A 19,022-nucleotide genomic window follows, 5' to 3' on the forward strand; every position below is an offset into this window, starting at 1 on the left:
CTTCCTTTTGTGGTCATAAACCTTGTGTTTAAATTTCATAGATTTCTATTTAATTATACTAACGTTATGGTGCAAAAACCAAGAAAAATGCTTATTTGGGTCCCTTTTTGGCTCCTAATTTCTAAACTGTTGGGACCAAAACTCCCAAAATCAATACCAACCTTCCTTTTATGGTCATAAACCTTGTGTTTAAATTTCATAGATTTCTATTTACTTATACTAACGTTATGGTGCGAAAACCAAGAAAAATGCTTATTTGGGTCCCTTTTTGGCTCCTAATTCCTAAACTGTTGGGACCTAAACTCCCAAAATCAATACCAACCTTCCTTTTGTAGTCATAAACATTGTGTTTAAATTCATTGATTTCTATTTCTTTAAACTAAAGTTATTGTGCGAAAACCAAGAATAATGCTTATTTGGGCCCTTTTTTGGCCCCTAATTCCTAAACTGTTGAAACCAAAACTCCCAAAATCAATCCCAACCTTTCTTTTGTGGTCATAAACCTTGTGTCAAAATTTCATAGATTTCTATTAACTTAAACTAAAGTTAAAGTGCGAAAACCAAGAAAATGCTTATTTGGGCCCTTTTTGGGCCCTAATTCCTAAAATGTTGGGACCAAAACTCCCAAAATCAATACCAACCTTCCTTTTGTGGTCATAAACCTTGTGTTAAAATTTCATAGATTTCTATTCATTTTTACTAAAGTTAGAGTGCGAAAACTAAAAGTATTTGGATGACGACGCGACGACGACGCCAACGTGATAGCAATATACGACGAAATTTTTTTCAAATTTTGCGGTCGTATAATTAAAACCAAGATCTACAGTAAATTATAGACTACCAGTACAAATTTAAAAATAGAAAATAATTGTTCGGAGAAAACAAATAAAATTATACCAGGGACTTTCTATACTAACGGAACTGGTCACTTATATCGATGTCTACACAAATTATCAGACTGATCTCGGCCGTAGCTGATGTCACATGACTTTATAGCAAATTATTTCACATTCACAAAGTGTTCTTCATAACTATATGTTCAAGTTTAACATAAAATCGTATTTATGAAATTTTATACATTTTGTCATTTCAAAATGCTGTTTTTCAAAAGATTTCTCAGATTGTTTTTTAAATATTGATCTTTCAACTCTGAGGTATTTGTTCGCTGAATTTTCAGTAGCAGCCATCTTGTTTGATATGTAAACCATTTTACACAACTGCACCAGTGTTCTTCAAAACGATACGTCTTAGTTTCTTCATTCATCATTCTTTCAAAATCTCATATTTTTTGTCATCATAAATGGCTATTAATCAAATTTTATATCAACAACTATTAATAATAATTATACAATATACAATGTACTGTGAAATACGCAAATAACTCCTAGCATTGTGTATCAGAGATACGAAACTAAGTTTATTGTTGGGCAGTCGCTTTAAGCAGGCAGCTTAGTAGTCAGTTAAAATCAATAGAGATGAGTTCCGTTAGTATAGAAAGTCCCTGATTATACCAAAGGAGATTGCAAAAGGAATTGACTGGTTGTAATTTAATCAAGCGATTCATAATTGGTCCTTTGTATCTGAAGCAAAAATATGTCAGAATACTATAATATATATACAATTATACAATAGATATTTACCAAGCTTTAAAAGATATTTAGGTTTTAAGTAAATTTTAATGCCATTTTTAAAGTACTACTGACCATTAAAGCCACAAAAAAAATCTGTTGTGCCTTAATTTTAAACATGAAAGGTTGAATCTTTTAAATTTACAATGTTCTGAAAAAATTTAAACACTATATACACATTTCCTTGTTGGAAGGATGTAAACATTTTCATAATGTTTTGCACTTTATTTACTTTCACTTGAATGCCCCAAACTAAATCACTACATTTAACATTTGAGTTTATGTTTATACTGTTTCAATGTTATTTATTTACATCAGCTAACCAAGTTTCTGATTAGATACAACAATTATAAATAAATATATACAATTCATATTTATGGCATTAAATATTGTCTACATCAGATAGTAAAGACAGCTGGAAAATTGTAAATTAAAAATTATGTTATAGTTATTGACCAAGCAAGTCGGTATATGGGATTTAATCTGCACAGCACGAGATGACACAATAACCAGAACGACGTAGGAGCTGTGCATTATCCAGATTATACCACAGTAAGAACAAAGAGATTTTACTCTTGCCATGTGTTAACTAAAAATAAAGTCAGAATCAAGAAATGAAAATGAACTAGGTAGATTTCAGCAGGTGGATATTGGTATAAGTAAATAGTTGATATTTTTTTATATATCAAAAGATGTTTATGTATCTGTATTAGCTGCCTTTAAAATAACTTACGACTCTTATTGTGAATAATGCATGATGGTTAGAATTATTTATAAAGGTAAATTGTCTCCCCTTCATAATGAAATTTGAGATTTTATTTTGTAAATAAATGTCACCGATTTACTTTAAACTTTTTTACAAGAAATTATTTCAAATGGTTGGAGCATTAAATATATACTCTTTTACTTTTTGAATTGTATGACTGAAATTAGTTCATAACAACATTAAACATATAAAAACATTAAATAGATAGTACATTGTACATAGAAAAAATAATTCAATAATATCATAAAAAAAACCAATTTATGTTGGAAATTTAAAAGTGTTGTTAAAAATGTACATGCAGAAAAGTTCATCATTAAAATTGCATATCAAAATTACTTTTAGAGACAATTTCCTGATGTTCTCCATTTATCAAATATATAACAGATACTTCATAACCATGACATAAGTGAATGCATTAAGAAGTGTCGACTTCAGTAACAATCTTAACAACATACAATAACAAAAACTTTAAAGGTTAACATAAAATCTGCCCAGCAGATATTCTTATAACAAATTACAAATGTATTTGTTTTAAAATAATGAAAAATGTACAACATTTTTTGCTGAGTACATTTTTACTGTGTATTAATATAAACAAATAAAGCAAAACACAAAATAAATTTATGATATTAAATGTCTGTACACTGGGTGACTTCAAGATGATGAGGTTTTCTTGCTTGATTCTGCTGCCTCTTGTCTCTGGTTAACAGTAAGTAACCTTTAATGAAAAATAAAACATGTACATGTGATGTTTTCATAGTAATACAATATTCATATCGTGTTTATACATTGTACATTTGATATTTTGTTATTTCATGAACTTCTACCATATACATGTACATGTTGTGTACAAGTTGTTATGTTGTACAGATTTTTTTGTACAAGTAATCAGTGTTTACTTTTTGGAGCTGCTAAACAAAAATGGACAATGCAAGCACACAGTCTTTTGTTTCGCTTATTTCTGTGATATTTCCACAACAGCATGATACAGTCTAATACTGGGCATTGATACAAAAAAAACCATTAGAAGAACGTTAACACAAAAGGCTTGTTATGGATGCATGTGATTTTGGTATAAAGTGAAAAATAAGATTAGAATTTTACTATTCAGGTGTGAGAGATTCATCATTTCCACTTTCTAACTGATACATTTTAGAAGATAAACTTAAATCACCTGGTGCTAAAAGGTGTGTTACACGTTATGTAATATTACTAAAACTAAGCATGCTAAATAAGGTTACAACTGCTCCTTTAGACATATTTAGCTATACACCATGTACACTGTATAGGCCTGTTTTGTTTTGATGGTCACTATGATCACAGAGGTCTTTGATATCTGTCATTCTTCTCAAGAAGATTTAATTTGCATCTAATGAACATGATGAGATTATGCAAAAGTATGGTTATGCACAATGACAATCAGTTTTATATTATTTTTTTTACTTCCTATAGGTTACAATACAATTGAATAAAACCAAAATATTTCTAGAGGTAAACATATATGTCTTTTGCACTTATAGACCAGTGTCCATACCAATTGTTAAGCTAAAACAAGTCTAGATAAGTTGAAAATTAGTTTAACAAGTATATCAGCCATCTACATGTATATATGTATATCAAATTCCTTAATTGACAAATGGCTTTTAGACACAACCACTTATACTGATGAGTTTCTGCCGATCAAATGGACGTACACACTATCATATGTCATATGAAGGCATAGAATTGTCCCATTCTGGAGTCTATTTCACAAAAAAACTACAACTAAGATTGGTCAGAAGTCATGAACAATTCAGTATACTTGTGATCAATTTTAGACTAAATTTTAAGTTTTTTTGTGAAACTGACTCCTGACCTTTTGTGGCTTTAAAGTTATGCATACATGTATAATACTAGTCATTTGCTAGTACAAGTGGAAACAAACAGCAAAGGAATAATTCAATCAACATTTTCTCTCTATAATCATGACAATACAGCAAGACTGCTATATGAAATCATCATTTTTACAGACTTTTAGGAATTTTGGTCCTCAATGCAAATCAACTTCATACTTTATTGGCCTTTTTAACTATTTTGGATTTGAGCGTAACTGATGAGTCTTTTGTAGACGAAACGCTCGTTAGGCGTATATACCAAATTTAGTCCTGGTATCTATGATGAGTTTACATTTAATAGACTCTATATACATTTATTTCTCTCATTCTAATGTACATATACTTACATATTTTTTAACTCCTGTAACTGTTGAAACAGATCTTGGTTTACTTTGTCCTGAGATTGTACTTTATCATTTAAATCACTGATCATTTTATCTTGTTCACTGATATGTTTATTTTTGTTTTCAAGACCTTTTTCTAGATTTCCAAGTCTTTCATTCGTAGCACTCATTTCCACATGTAACTCATCAATGACTAGACATTGTTTTTTGAGCTGCCTTTCTTTTACTTCACACAATTCTTGTTTTTCTTGGAGATCAATATGCATTTTTTTATTCATGCACTTCATGTCTTTTATTCTTACATCTTTTTCCTTGTTTTGCACAATGAGTTCAACATTTTCTCTATCTTTTTGGTCATTCTGTGATGTCAGATGTTCATTCTGTGATGTCAGATGTTCATTCTGTGATGTCAGATGTTCATTCTGTGATGTCAGATGTTCAATGGTTGTGTCTTGTTTTTCATTCTGTGATGTCAGATGTTCAATGGTTGTGCCTTGTTTTTCATTCTGTGATGTCAGATGTACAATGGTAGTGTCTTTTTCAGCTACTTCTACACTCAACTGAACATTTTCTTTGTCAAGACCAACAATCTGCATGTCCTTTCTCCTATTATCTTGATGTAACCTATCACATCTTGAAGTTACTTGATTACTTTCTCTAATGAGCCGTGTACACTCATTTTGCAAGAGACCATTATTAGTAACATGTTGTATATTGATTGTGTTTAATTGTTCAAATTTTCTCTGTATGTCCACACGGTCTGTGATCAGATTCTGTAGCTGGTTCTGTTGTTCTGTTGACACATATACAGCATGATCTAATGCCAGTCTGAAATTATCTTGGTTAAGGTTCAGGTTATTGTTGTCTGATTCAAGATCTTGTACTTTGTGGTGCATTTCAACTGAAATAAATAAAATATCCTATATAAAACTGAACAAGACATAATTGGGCATAAGTAAAAGTATGCTTTACATCTTCATAAATATATAGTTAAAATATCATCGTACAGTTTATATTCAACTTTATTTGTCTTATTTAAGATGGTACATAACACTTCATGCAGATATCTCTGTAAATATCAGTTGAATGTTTAAATCATGTTCTACATTTTTCTCTTTATACTTAAAATTAAAAATATATTAAAATCATTACTAGAATATGTTAGGGTTACTACAGTAATCTTTTTAAATCTTATTCTACTTAGCCTTGTTTTTGATAATAAAACAGTGAAGCCGAGGGGGCAAGATATTTTGGTTATCTGCATATTGAAATTGTTGTAAGAATAAAATGGTTTATTGTAGGAGACACTCAATCAAAATGCAATAAAGGAAAAGCTTTGGAGTATAAAAACCAAGTAAATTGGAAGTTTCAAAACAGATTTATAGTTCAAATCATGCTTTTGTTTGCTATAAAATGTGAAATCTTTATTTTCTGAAAACCACTAAATTGTTACCATGCCATGTTAGAAATTTTGTAAGATTATTTCATATCAATGCCATATTTTGACCAATATAGGCTTTCTTTTCTGTTGATAAAACATGGGAGATAACTCAATAGACAAAAAGTACCTAGACAATTCTTCCTTGGCCTACCTTGCCACTGTAGAATGAAAACTCTGAAGTCTCTTAAAGCAGGTATTCTTCCTGAAATAAAAATAATATCTGATAAGTTAAACATATATACACAACTGATGCATAAAATCAACAATAACCTACCATAATATTGTTCAAATATTCAATTTGAAATTGACATACAAATCAATGAATTAAAATATCATTTGTTTTCAGTGTCCTTTAAAATAGACAATTTTATTTAATTGCAATTGTTGTGAATCTACCCATTATCCACATATATTTTAACAAACCAAGCTTTCAAATATATATTTATAAATATATTGGAAATCCCATAATCATCATAGATTGAAAATTATAATCAAACTTTTGCAAAAACCAAATGTCAAAATATTGTTCCAACTTAAAACAAATAGGAAGTACTTAAGCTACATTTTATTGCTGAAACACCTCTTGATTTTCAATTAAAATTATTTTTGTAAAATAAACACATGTGTTCAGCATGCTATCATACTTTTCACTAATAATATTATACAATAACTGTCAGGGGCGTAGCTGCCGTTAGGCACTATAGGCACGTGCCTACACATTATTTTTTCAAAAAAAAAAAAAAGTCGGAAAAATTGACAACGCATTTTTTTTCATTTTAAACCTTTTGTTACTCTTTACGGCCTTAATAATCTAAGTTTTAGATTCCTTCCGCACCTCTTTCGAGATGCACGCGAAGTCATCACAACTCTTTAGTCATTGTGTCAAACAACACTGTATATAAATATCTAGTATATCCTGATTATAGTTGTTGATTGAAGAAGTTTGAAAGATAAATTTATGTGCAGACAGTTACTAAGTTAACTGTATTTTAACTATAGAGATCGAGTCAGACATTTACCGGTAATTGAATTCAGTTGTGAAAAATGTCAGAACCCAAAGAAAAACCCAAACTGAAAAATAGAACTATAGACAAAATGGTTTAAGAAAATAAGAGAAAGTGAATCTCCAGAAAGTCAAAATGAAACGCCGAAAGTATCAAATCAAATCCTGGAAACTGACGAAAATGAAGAAACAGTTGTAATGGATGAGAGCCAGACTGACTTAGGTGAAGCAGTGACAGCTACGTCTGATTTGACACCTTCTACATGTAGCTCCAAATCAGATTTCACTCTTAGTCTAATCAGCAAATATGAACCTCCATACCCTGACATTGCTAAGCTATCTGATATAGATGACTTAATAAAACAAAAACTGTTGTCTACAAAGTGGAATGACTCTCACTTATTTAAATTCCCAAGCAGGTAGGTACATAAATCAGAAAATATATATTTGATAAACTCAATTTGTGTTGAATTTAAGTATGCACGCATCTAGCTTAAATTACGTACCTATATTGTCTATCAGTTGTCAGAACATTTGTTTTTTAATTTGATTTTCCACTACGACTTCTGTTGGGTTGTATGTTGTATGTGTGTAGATTTTTGTATTGTTCAGAAACATTTACTTTGATTGTTTCGATTTACAACTTTTGCTCAGAAACTAACATTTTGTCATGCAAGAACCTTTTATATCTAGTTACGTGTTTTCGTATTGCTGAAAACCGTATGGTTACCTATAATAACGGTAGATGTTATCATCCTCAAGCTTTCAGCTCTGGTGGATATATTTGTCTCATTTGGAACTATCAAACCACATGATCATCTTTAAAACAACTCGTATTTTCAGGGTGTTTGGACAAAAGCAGAGAAAACTTCAAAGTTCCTGGCTTCAAAATCATCCATGGATGCGATATTCCGTATCAACTGACGCCCTTTACTGTGCTTATTGTGTGCTTTTCTTGTCAAAAGGCATGAGAGCTCAACCCAACACCAAGGATGTGTAGTAAGTAGCAGTGAATATCTCCGTATCATGGAAAGTAAAAGTTCCTCAACTGCCAGTATGATATCCACAAGTTATAAAATGAACGTCGCAACAAATAGACATGTATTAGAAAAAATAATTGAAGATCATTGAAGTTATTTTGCTATGTGGTCGGCAGAATATACTTTTGCGGGGCCACGTCGAAGAAAGGAGCAACTTCATGGCAATTTTGCACGAGAAAGCAAAAGCAGACAATACATTGTCCGATCATCTAGCATTTAGTTCTGCTTCAAGGGCAAAATATACCTCGCCAGACATTCAAAATGAGTTAGTAGAGTTATGTGGTACAGAGGTTTTAAATCAAGTTATTGGTGCGTGCAAGAGTGCATCCTGCTTTGCCGTTATTGCCGATGAGTGTACAGACAAGGCAACAAAGGAACAAATGTCATTATGCTTACGTTTTTTGGATGTCGAAAAAAACAACACTGTCATAATCAGAGAGGAATTTGTAGGCTTTCGACATGCAGAGTCTGTAAAGGGGGCTGCCATCTCTGATCTTATTGTTCGATTTCTAGCTGATCTCGAACTTGATATCAACAAAATCCATGCACAGTGCTATGATGGGGCTGCAAACATGGCAGGCAAGTACAGCCGTGTACAAGCACGTATCCTTCAACTCAATCCTGAGGCAAACTACATTCACTGTAAGGCACATGCATTGAATCTTGCTTTGATTCACAGCAGCAAAGATGTATGTGTATGTAACAGGATGTCAACCGTACAAGAAATTGCCTTTTCGTTTGATTATTCTGCAAAACGACTTCTAGCTTTTTCTGAGGAATTATCAGATAACCAAAACGTTAAAGAACAACTAGACAAACGCACAAAGCTACGCACACTTTGCGAAACCAGATGGTCTAGTCGAGCAGATTCCCTGTTTACTTTTCTCAATGCATTTCCTGTTGTTGTGTCATCATTGGAGGCTTTGAAGGATGACAGAGATGAGAAGGCATCACAATATGTAAAAGCAATTTTGAAATTCGATTTTATGATAGCACTGGTGGTAGCTGAACATCTCCTGAGTGCTACAGTTGCACTCACAAATTATTTACAAAAAAAACTGATATAAACTGGTTAGACGATGTGCAGGAAGCTCGTATAGTAGTCCAAAGGTTAGATAATGAACGGACTGACCCAAATGTATGGACAGCACTTTTTTGAGAAAGCAGTTAAAGTTGGAGAGGAATTCGAGATTCCTCCAAGTACTCCAAGGCGCGCTGGGCAGCAGATGCACCGACAGAATCATCCAATAAATGACCCTTCGGAATATTGGAGAGTGTCTCTTTACTTGGTTTTTCTTGATCACCTAGTTACAGAAATAACGAGTCATGTAATAAAGAACGAAGGAAGGTTCTCCGCTGAGTACCTTATTCCTTCAAAGCTCCAAGCCTTAACCGATCAGACTACAAACTCAATCTTCGAAACCTTCCATGTAGATCTTGGTGACAGACAAGCATTTAATGACGAGGTTGCTAGATGGAAAATAAGATGGGACATGGTAGACGGCCAGCGTCTACAGAAACTAGAAGAGACACTAAATGCTACCAATTAGGATTTATATCCTAACATTTATTCAATCCTTACAGTTCTTCTTACAATGCCTGTGTTTTCAGCTTCCAGTGAGCGATCATTCAGCGCTATGCGCCGGATTAAAAGCTACTTAGGGGCGACTATGGGGGATGAAAGGCTTTCTTACTTGTCCATTTTACATATTCACCGAGCAAGAAGTGTAAATATCACAGACATTATTGACAAATTTTCAGTGAAAAAAAACAGACGCTTTAAAATCGTTTAAAGGTTGTGATTTTGTCATGGTTTACCCGGAAAATTGAGTACTTTATTAGTTAATTTTCTTGTTTGAACTTTTACATTGTCCTCATGTGCATATAATATAAATGTTGAAAACAATTTCTGGACAGTCATTCATCGGTCAGTTGTAATTATTAAATAAATAATTAAACTTAGAACTTTTTTCTTGTATATTTCATGAGAAAAATTACCAGTAAATTGAATGTTTTCTGTGCAATGTAATCATAAATTTTGCATCCAGAAATGCTGAAAACCGTTTTCCGTCGGCCTGAACCCCCTACCAGGCCAATGCCCTGGACCCACTGGGGGCCTTAAGCGGCCCCCAGACCCCATGCCGATTGGTGCATACACTTCGATTAAAGTCTAGCTACGCCCCTGACTGTAACAATAGTTGATTGTCACATGATGAAATAAAGGAGAAAGTATGATATAAGGCCAAGTTTTCACATTGAATTAAAATATCAGAAAATATTTTATATATTTCAAATGGTACTAGGTAGTCTTCAGATTTTCGAAAGATTTAATTTTGTTTGATATCAGTATTTAAATTTTTGTACCATGTCTTATTATCTATAATCTGTTAACACTTCTTAGCTTGCTTTTGATGCAAAGCTCTTAAACTGTGGACAGTAAATAAACTGCCTTATTTTGAGATCTGGTCATTTTAATATTTAGATGTAAGGCTTTTATGGTTTAGTCAAAAATATTTTTTCTTTACAAGAAATCTACCCAAAGATGGTAAGTGTAGATAATCAATCCTTTTTGGCAATGCCATGCCTCATAATTGGTTTTGTATAACTAAATGGGGAATGTGTCCATGGGACACAGATGCAACCCGCTTGCATATAATGTTATAAAGAGATATAACTCATGAACAGTAAAATTCACTCTATCTAAATTTGTACTTGATCTGTGTTTTTTGATAATAAGCATTGTGTATAAGTTTCATGACATTTGGTTGAGGCAAATTAAAGTTAGAGAACAGGAATGAAAAGTTCAACAATTGTTCCATATGTAAAAGTGCATAACTCTAGTAGAAAGGCAAAATTGATGCAACCAATATTCAAACTTAGTCGTTGTTTTAAGGTAATAAGCTTTGTGTATAAGTTTCATAACATTTGGTTGAGGCCAACATAAATTAGAGAATGGAAATACAAAATTTGGCAATTTTTCAATTAGTAAAGGGGCAAAACTCAAGAATGGCAAAAGTGACTCCACCAAAATTCACATTTGATCTGTGTTTTGTGGTAATTGTGTAAAAGTTTCATTGCAGTAAGTTGAGGCTAACTAAAGTTAAAGAACAGAAACCATTTTTGGGATGTTCAGATGTATAGATGGACAAGGTTAAAACTTAATGCCCACTCTGCTACGTCAGGGGCATAAAATAATAAGTAAATTGTCAATTTCTTCAATATCATCCTATTTATTAATTAATAAAATATTTACTTTTTTTTCAGGGGCCAGATAATGGTTTTTACCTTCTATTTTAAAGTTTAGACTTGATTGATACCTGTCAGTTTTTCAGGGGCCAGATAATGGTTTTTACCTTCTCCTTTAAAGTTTAGACTTGATTGATACCTGCCAGTTTTTCAGGGGCCAGATAATGGTTTTTACCTTCTCCTTTAAAGTTTAGACATGATTGATACCTGCCAGTTTTTCAGGGGCCAGATAATCGTTTTTACCTTCTCCTTTAAAGTTTAGACTTGATTGATACCTGCCAGTTTTTCAGGGGCCAGATAATCGTTTTTACCTTCTCCTTTAAAGTTTAGACTTGATTGATACCTGCCTATTTTTATTTGATCAATTGTCTGACTAAATGTCAATAAAAACGACTTTTTGATTTATTTTCTGATTCCTGAAAACTATTCCTGAGAAGCAAATCAGAAATAATTTACCTTACAGGTAAAGAATTGAAACCAAAAAGTTTTTTGAAAGAACAAAGAGTGTGTGATACAATTTTGATTTCAGAGATACCCAAAGATTGACCTGAAAATAAATATTAAAATGTTACCATGTCTTGCAAAATATTCATCATAAGCCAATTGTAAGTCTTCAGGCGAATAATTCTCCTCTAGAAAGTTCTTGTGGTTATTTTTTTCTACTGAGGGCAATGTTGACCAATCTGCAAATAAAGAAAAAATTAAAATCAATATTTAAAAGAAACCTATATCCTTCCAAGTCATTTTAGGGGAGATAATTTCAATATTATGCTCTATATAATGTTCTTACATTGTTTTCAAAAATATATTAGAAATATAAAACAATTATTTTAATAATTTATAATTAAAGCTTATGATAATTTACTGCCACTTAATAGTCATTAGAATAAGCTATTCTGTGTACCTGTGTTTTTTAGAAATGGATTCGTTTGTAATTTATAATCCAGTTGAAATTTCTGTGTATAATTGTTGTTTGGTATTTTATGGGAAGTTCTCAAAAACTGACAAAAATTGTGTGAAAAGACTTCCTGAATTGTACTGAATCTTGTTGTGTAAATTTTGTTTAACTTAAAGTATTAATAAGTCCTATAATGAATCCCAATTCATTCAATGCATTTTAACTTTTGACACATTTGAAATCTCGGTTCAACATGTTTATTATAGAATCCCCCTTGTAGTAAAAAAGATACAAACCATAAGTGTGGAAGTACATTTTTACATCCTCTTTTATTTACAAATCAAATATTCTAGTTGATTATTTTTTGTTATTCATCAAAAAGAATTAACCATTAGAAATACAATGTAAATCAGTAGGTGTATATAACAATTAAGTTGAATAATTTTGTCAAAACTTTTGAAGATTTATCAAGAAGAACACAGTTTTAGTGAGAATAAAAAAATTAATCGAATACCAAAAGGCAAATACATGTACCTGATAATCTCTCAAACAGTGATCCATCATCTGTTGCTATGGTGGTTAGATGACATTCATCACCCTGTGTGCTTAGTGATCTCTGATGTATGGTGTTTTCTATAAACTCTTGTATATCAGCAATCAGTCTGAAATCTTTAGGCAATTCACCTAGAAAAAGACTTGAAACTGAATATATATCTTACAATTTTAAAATTGTATTATTACATTAATGTATTTTAGTTTTGATAATGATGGCGAATAAATATGTTTTAACAAACCAAAGCATTTCCTTTAAAGTCATGAACATCATTTAAAACATCTAACTAATATAACAAATTGTCATCATTGTCTTTGAGTCAGTTTTACTCTAACAACACTATATAAAACTTTTATTTCATACAAAAATGCATATGCATTCATTTATATTCTGGATGCAGTTATGAGAGCTTTTAAAATAATAATAACATTATTACACTGCTTCAACTGCTCCACCAAAAAAAGCCTAACAAGGGAGATAATTTACAAATATAAACATCAGATTTGGACTTCTCTTGAACTGAATTTTAATGTGTGTATTGTTATGCGTTTACCTTTTTACATTGGCTAGATGAATAGGGGAAGGGTTGAGATCTCATAAACATAAACACATTTTTGTGCCTGTCGCAAGTGAGGAGCCTCCTGCCTTCTGTTAGTCTAGTATTTTTTTATTTTTAGTTTCTTGTGTATAATTTTGAGTTTAGTATGGCGTTCATTATCACTGAACTAGTATATATATATGTTTAGGGGCCAGCTGAAGGATGCCCTTCGGTGCAGGAATTTCTCGCTGAATTGAAGACCTATTGGTGAACTCCTGCTGTTGTTTGTTCTATGGTTGGGTTTTTGTCTCTTTGACACATTTCCCATTTCCATTCTCAATTTTAACTATTAATATTGGATGAATGCATGTCAACAGATAGAATTTACTGATAACATTTTTTTTTTATCAATTTGAATAGTCTTACAGAACTTGTAATACATCAATCATTAATACAAAGCAAACAAACCAGTAAATGACTTTATCAGCTCAATGGTCTTTACTGCTTTCTCTGTTGTCCTGGTACTTGTATCTTGTTGAATTTCTGTCAATATAAATATATGAATTGAATAAGCAAATTTCTGACAATAAGATTTTAACCTATGAAAATAATTCAGTCATCAGCAAATCAATTTTTTTCATCATTTTTTTCCATAATGATAAAATTATTTTATGGGTACTTACATTGATTTGATTTTTGAAAAAAAAAAAATATAACTGACTATACATGTACGTACAACAAATGGAGATGTAAGATGTAGTATGAGTGCCAATGAGATATCTTTCCATCTAAGACACAACACATTAAAAGATAACCTTTATAGATCAAAGTACAGCCTTCAACACAGGGACTTGGCTGATGCCAAAACAGCAAGCACTTTAAAGGGCCTCAAAATTTACTATTATAAAACCATTCAAATAGGAAAACCCTACTCTAATTATCTATATAACAAATTAGGACGTATCTACAGTTACAAAAATGTATGAGTACTCATGATCCTATTTATATACTATTGAACTGTTTACTTATATAAATATTTTCTATTTCACAAGTCTATTTTAAATTAAATTTGTTTCTGTTTATGATGTATTTAGAAACAGAATCTGTTTATGCTACTGAATGTGTACTAATTGAAACTTTGGTCTGGGAGGAGATGATTCATTTATCAGGTATAAGATGCATTCAACTACATTTAGCTTTCAGTGTGTACTCTTGTAATGGTGCTTTTTGTCTATTGTTTTCTGTGCTTTGTAATGATCTTTTGAATATAGCCATTTGCATATAATTCAAAATTTATCTTATGTTCATGTTGTCCTGTTACACAACTACCTTGAGTAAGGAAAAGGATGAGCAGTTACAAACATATTTAACCCTCCACATTCTTCTTTGTGTGTGTCCCAAGTTAGGTTGCATTTATTTATATATTTCAAGGGTATTTGTTTTACGTAAAATGAATTTTTATAAACTAGTTTGAATTGATTCATATTTTTCATGACAGGTCCTTTAAATGCAGACTAACTATATGATATTGGTTTTGCTTATTGTTGAAGGCAGTATAGTGAGCTGGAGATATAGTTGCTTATATCCATATTTTAGGGAATCATACCACATCTCCTTATTTTATATACAAATGTATATACATAACTCATGAACTGAATGTTGTACCCATTTCGCCTGCATAGTACTAGTAGCTGTATATTTCAAATTTTTGTTAAGCATTTATTTACTTAAATGATGTCAGTAAGCTACATATAGGGACTAATAGAGGTAATATGCATTGCAAGTCATTTCTATTTATTTGAAGATGTAAGTTATAAATATTTACTTGTTTAAGTACAAATGTATATTTGCAAGATTTTTGTTTTTATATGTAAGGTTTGAATTATCTCCCCTTAATCATCTGGTTTTCTAATAAATTTTTGAATAGAGTCCAGACCTACCTTTTACCTTAAAAACCAAACAATGAAGCCTATTCAGCACAGATGTAAAGCAAGGCTTCCAAAAATTACTCCCTGAAGACTTGTAAATGTCAGAGCAGTTATTTGTACATGAAATGATGCATAGACATGTACACCTTTTGATGACAGACAGTTAAACACTCCAGTAGAGCAATGTACAAATGTGTTGTCAGGAGAAATTGAAGAAAAGACGAAAATAAAAAAAAATAGCTGTTAGAATGTCTAACCAGATGCTTCGCAGGGCGTAGCTTTATACGACCGCAGAGGTTGAACCCTGAACGGTTGGGGCAAGTATGGACACAACATTCAAGCTGGATTCAGCTCTAAATTTGGATTGTGATTAAATAGTTGACACAGCATAGGTTTCTGACACAGAATGAATGTGTTCTAATGAACTTAAAATTTTTGTTTTCTCTTAGAGCAATTCACTATGCTGTTCAATATTAATCCTCTCAAAAAATGTTTGAAGAAATTTTATTTTTATTTATGATATTTCAAATGAGAAAAATTGAACCCAATTTTTTAATCACATCCCCCTTTCCCTTATTCCAAAACTAATCTCAATTAAAATATTCTAATGGAGTTTGCAACAATAACTACTCATTTAAATACATCATAAAATATTAAGATGTAAAAAAACTGCTTATTATCACTGAATGGTAAAGATTATTTAAATTTATCAGTTGGTAGTAAAAAGTGAATATACATTGTATATTGTATATAACAAAGATTTAAGTTGATTCTGGACAAAGAAAGATAACTCCAATTAAAAAAAAATCTTGCAATAAGATATTTCTTGCTTACTATTTTGGACAAAGAAAGATAACTCTAATTAAAAAAAAATTGCTATTTCACAATATTGTGAAATTAGGTATTTCTTGCCATTGCACAATACTGTGCAATTGAAAAGACTTGCTATTCCACAATACTTAATATAATAATTTTAGATCCTGATTTGGACCAACTTGAAAACTGGGCCCATAATCAAAAATCTAAGTACATGTTTATATTCAGCAAATCAAAGAGGCCCAAGAATTTAATTTTTGTTAAAATCAAGCTTAGTTTAATTTTGGACCCTTTGGACCTTAATGTAGGCCAATTTGAAAACGGGACCAAAAATGAAGAATCTACATACACAGTTAGATTTGGCATATCAAAGAACCCCCTTTTTTCAATTTTTGATGAAATCAAAAAAGTTTAATTTTGGACCCCGATTTGGGCCAACTTGAAAACTGGGCTCGTAATAAAAAATCTAAGTTCATTTTTAGATTCAGCATATCAAAGAACCCCAAGGATTCAATTTTTGTTAAAATCAAACTAAGTTTAATTTTGGACCCTTTGGACCTTAATGTAGACCAATTTGAAAACGGGACCAAAAGTTAAGAATCTACATACACAGATAGATTCGGCATATCAAGAACCCCAATTATTCAATTTTGATGAAATCAAACAAAGTTTAATTTTGGACCCTTTGGGCCCCTTTTTCCTTAACTGTTGGGACCAAAACTCCCAAAATCAATACCAACTTTCCTTTTATGGTCATTAACCTTGTGTTTAAATTTCATAGATTTCTATTTACTTATACTAACGTTATGGTGTGAAAACCAAGAAAAATGCTTATTTGGGTCCCTTTTTGGCCCCTAATTCCTAAACTGTTGGGACCTAAACTCCCAAAATCAATACCAATCTTCCTTTTGTGGTCATAAACATTATGTTTAAATTTCATTGATTTCTATTTACTTAAACTAAAGTTAATGTGCGAAAACCCAGAATAATGCTTATTTGGGCCCTTTTTTGGCCCCTAATTCCTAAACTGTTGAAACCAAAACTCCCAAAATCAATCCCAACCTTTCTTTTGTGATCATCAACCTTGTGTCAAAATTTCATAGATTTCTATTTGCTTAAACTAAAGTTATAGTGCGAAAACCAAGAAAATGCTTGTGTGGGCCCTTTTTGGCCCCTAATTCCTAAAATATTGGGACCAAAACTCCCAAAATCAATACCAACCTTCCTTTTATGGTCATAAACCTTGTGTTAAAATTTCATAGATTTCTATTCACTTTTACTAAAGTTAGAGTGCGAAAACTAAAAGTATTCGGACGACGACGACGACGACGCCAACGTGATAGCAATATACGACGAAAATTTTTTCAAAATTTGCGGTCGTATAAAAAATGGAACTTTTCCTCTAAAATAATTTCCCTACATGTACACCAGTTTTAAATATTTCAAGGGTATTTGTTTTAAAATAAATGACCATCGTATAAGTTTTTCTCCTGTCTGACAGACTGGATGTATGATATCTGTATAAATTACTCAATAATTTGTTTCCCCACGGCTTGTGTAGGTGATCTCTTCTTACATTTTTATAAAACAAGATAAGTAGTTTTTCCTAGTAATTTGAATTAAATTATCTTGATTTATGAGTACTTTGAAATGGTATGATTTCATGGTATGAAACCTCTAAAAACAATATTTCGTAATTAGAAATTTTATATCCAAAGCTTTACTGCTTAACTCTATGTATATATGTACATGTATCATTTGAAGAATGCTTTTAAATTACTCTGTGTACATTAACATTTAATTCGATTGTACTTTACATTCTTTATTGTTAATTCAAAATTAGGGGGTAGCTGAACCTGCATCCAAGTGCAGAATTTTCTCACTACATTCAAGAACGTATATTTATACGTCCTTGTAACATTAAAGACATATTGGTGGCCTTGTACACATTCCTCATTTCTATTCTCTATTCACATATATATAACACTTAAAATAATATGGATATTGTATATTGGTGGTATTTCTACCAAACAATAACAAAAACATGGTTAGCTGACTTTTTGATAAAATATTCAAGAAAAGTTCAGGAAAAGAACAATAACTCTCCAAATATTTAAAAGGATCTAGAAAGGGAGTCCTTCCTAAATTTTTGTATACCAAAAATTTTCAGGGTATTTTTCTTTTTTAAAAAATTTACAATAATTTATCAATTCTCATGAAATTTCAATTTTTCTCTATTTATTATTTTTCTGTCATCATTTTGAAACATGATCCAGATCCTCATTTATAGACAAAATTAAGAATTGACATTTATGATGTCTTTTAAAACCAACTTGCAGATGCATTTTTAGTGTATAATTTGTACAAACTGAAAGGTACACTGAAATCTATTTGTTTACCATGTTTACTGGTTAAACATTTCATGTGTGGAAACTTCTATTAAAGTATGTGTCATAGACATACAAACATGAAAATGAAGTTTGTGCTTGGGGAAAAAGAGCATAAAAAAATAAATAATAACTCCTAAATTATTAAATAATAAATACAAACACAGGAACCCTTAGTCAAGTTAATGCACAAAGAATATTATAATTGTGGACGATTCTAGTTTGGATCTACATTCATCTTATTCAGCTAAAATAATTGCTTCAATTAAGCGCGTGAAGGGACTGTGTATAATTTTAGATTTAAGCATGGGAACATTATTTTTCGCAATTTCGGCTTTTACCGCAAGTACGTTGGTGGTTTTCAATGATTTGCATTCCAAAAACACATTAAATCTTAATGGCATTTGATGCATACAAGTCATATGAACCATATGCGTATCTGTAACCGCATAAAATCTCATAATAAGTTGTATATAATGATATATAGGGGTAACACTATGTTTCTAAAAAAAGAATAACAAACCAGACGCCATTTTGTATAGGAAATTTTGTGATAAATA

General features: G+C 31.3%; 2 protein-coding genes across 2 annotated transcripts; both read right to left on the bottom strand.

Annotated features, from left to right (window-relative positions):
- Positions 1-2,829: 2,829 nt before the first annotated feature.
- On the bottom strand, positions 2,830-5,342 carry LOC134727162 (M protein, serotype 6-like). The gene is made up of 2 exons (XM_063591544.1): positions 4,616-5,342; positions 2,830-3,112 (listed from the first exon to the last, which is right to left on the bottom strand). The coding sequence occupies exons 1-2, from the start codon at positions 5,206-5,208 to the stop codon at positions 3,049-3,051; spliced, it is 657 nt and encodes a 218-aa protein (XP_063447614.1). The 5' UTR covers positions 5,209-5,342; the 3' UTR covers positions 2,830-3,048.
- On the bottom strand, positions 5,222-19,022 carry LOC134726545 (uncharacterized). Its single transcript, XM_063590951.1, has 7 exons — positions 18,986-19,022; positions 13,800-13,874; positions 12,775-12,924; positions 11,915-12,025; positions 6,205-6,255; positions 5,317-5,513; positions 5,222-5,236 (listed from the first exon to the last, which is right to left on the bottom strand). The coding sequence occupies exons 1-7, from the start codon at positions 18,993-18,995 to the stop codon at positions 5,222-5,224; spliced, it is 609 nt and encodes a 202-aa protein (XP_063447021.1). The 5' UTR covers positions 18,996-19,022.

Source organism: Mytilus trossulus, chromosome 7 (genome assembly GCF_036588685.1).
Source record: "Mytilus trossulus isolate FHL-02 chromosome 7, PNRI_Mtr1.1.1.hap1, whole genome shotgun sequence".
Classification (NCBI taxonomy): Eukaryota; Metazoa; Mollusca; class Bivalvia; order Mytilida; family Mytilidae; genus Mytilus; species Mytilus trossulus.

Coding starts and splice junctions, on each gene's coding strand:
- LOC134727162 (XM_063591544.1), bottom strand. CDS start 5,208: ATGCAGATTGTTGGTCTTGACAAAGAAAATGTTCAGTTGAGTGTAGAA. Junction 3,113..4,615: donor TTACAGGAGTTAAAAAATAT/GTAAGTATATGT, acceptor TTTTCATTAAAG/GTTACTTACTGTTAACCAGA.
- LOC134726545 (XM_063590951.1), bottom strand. Junction 12,026..12,774: donor ACTGTTTGAGAGATTATCAG/GTACATGTATTT, acceptor CTTTATTTGCAG/ATTGGTCAACATTGCCCTCA. Junction 6,256..11,914: donor TGAATATTTTGCAAGACATG/GTAACATTTTAA, acceptor TTTTTATTTCAG/GAAGAATACCTGCTTTAAGA.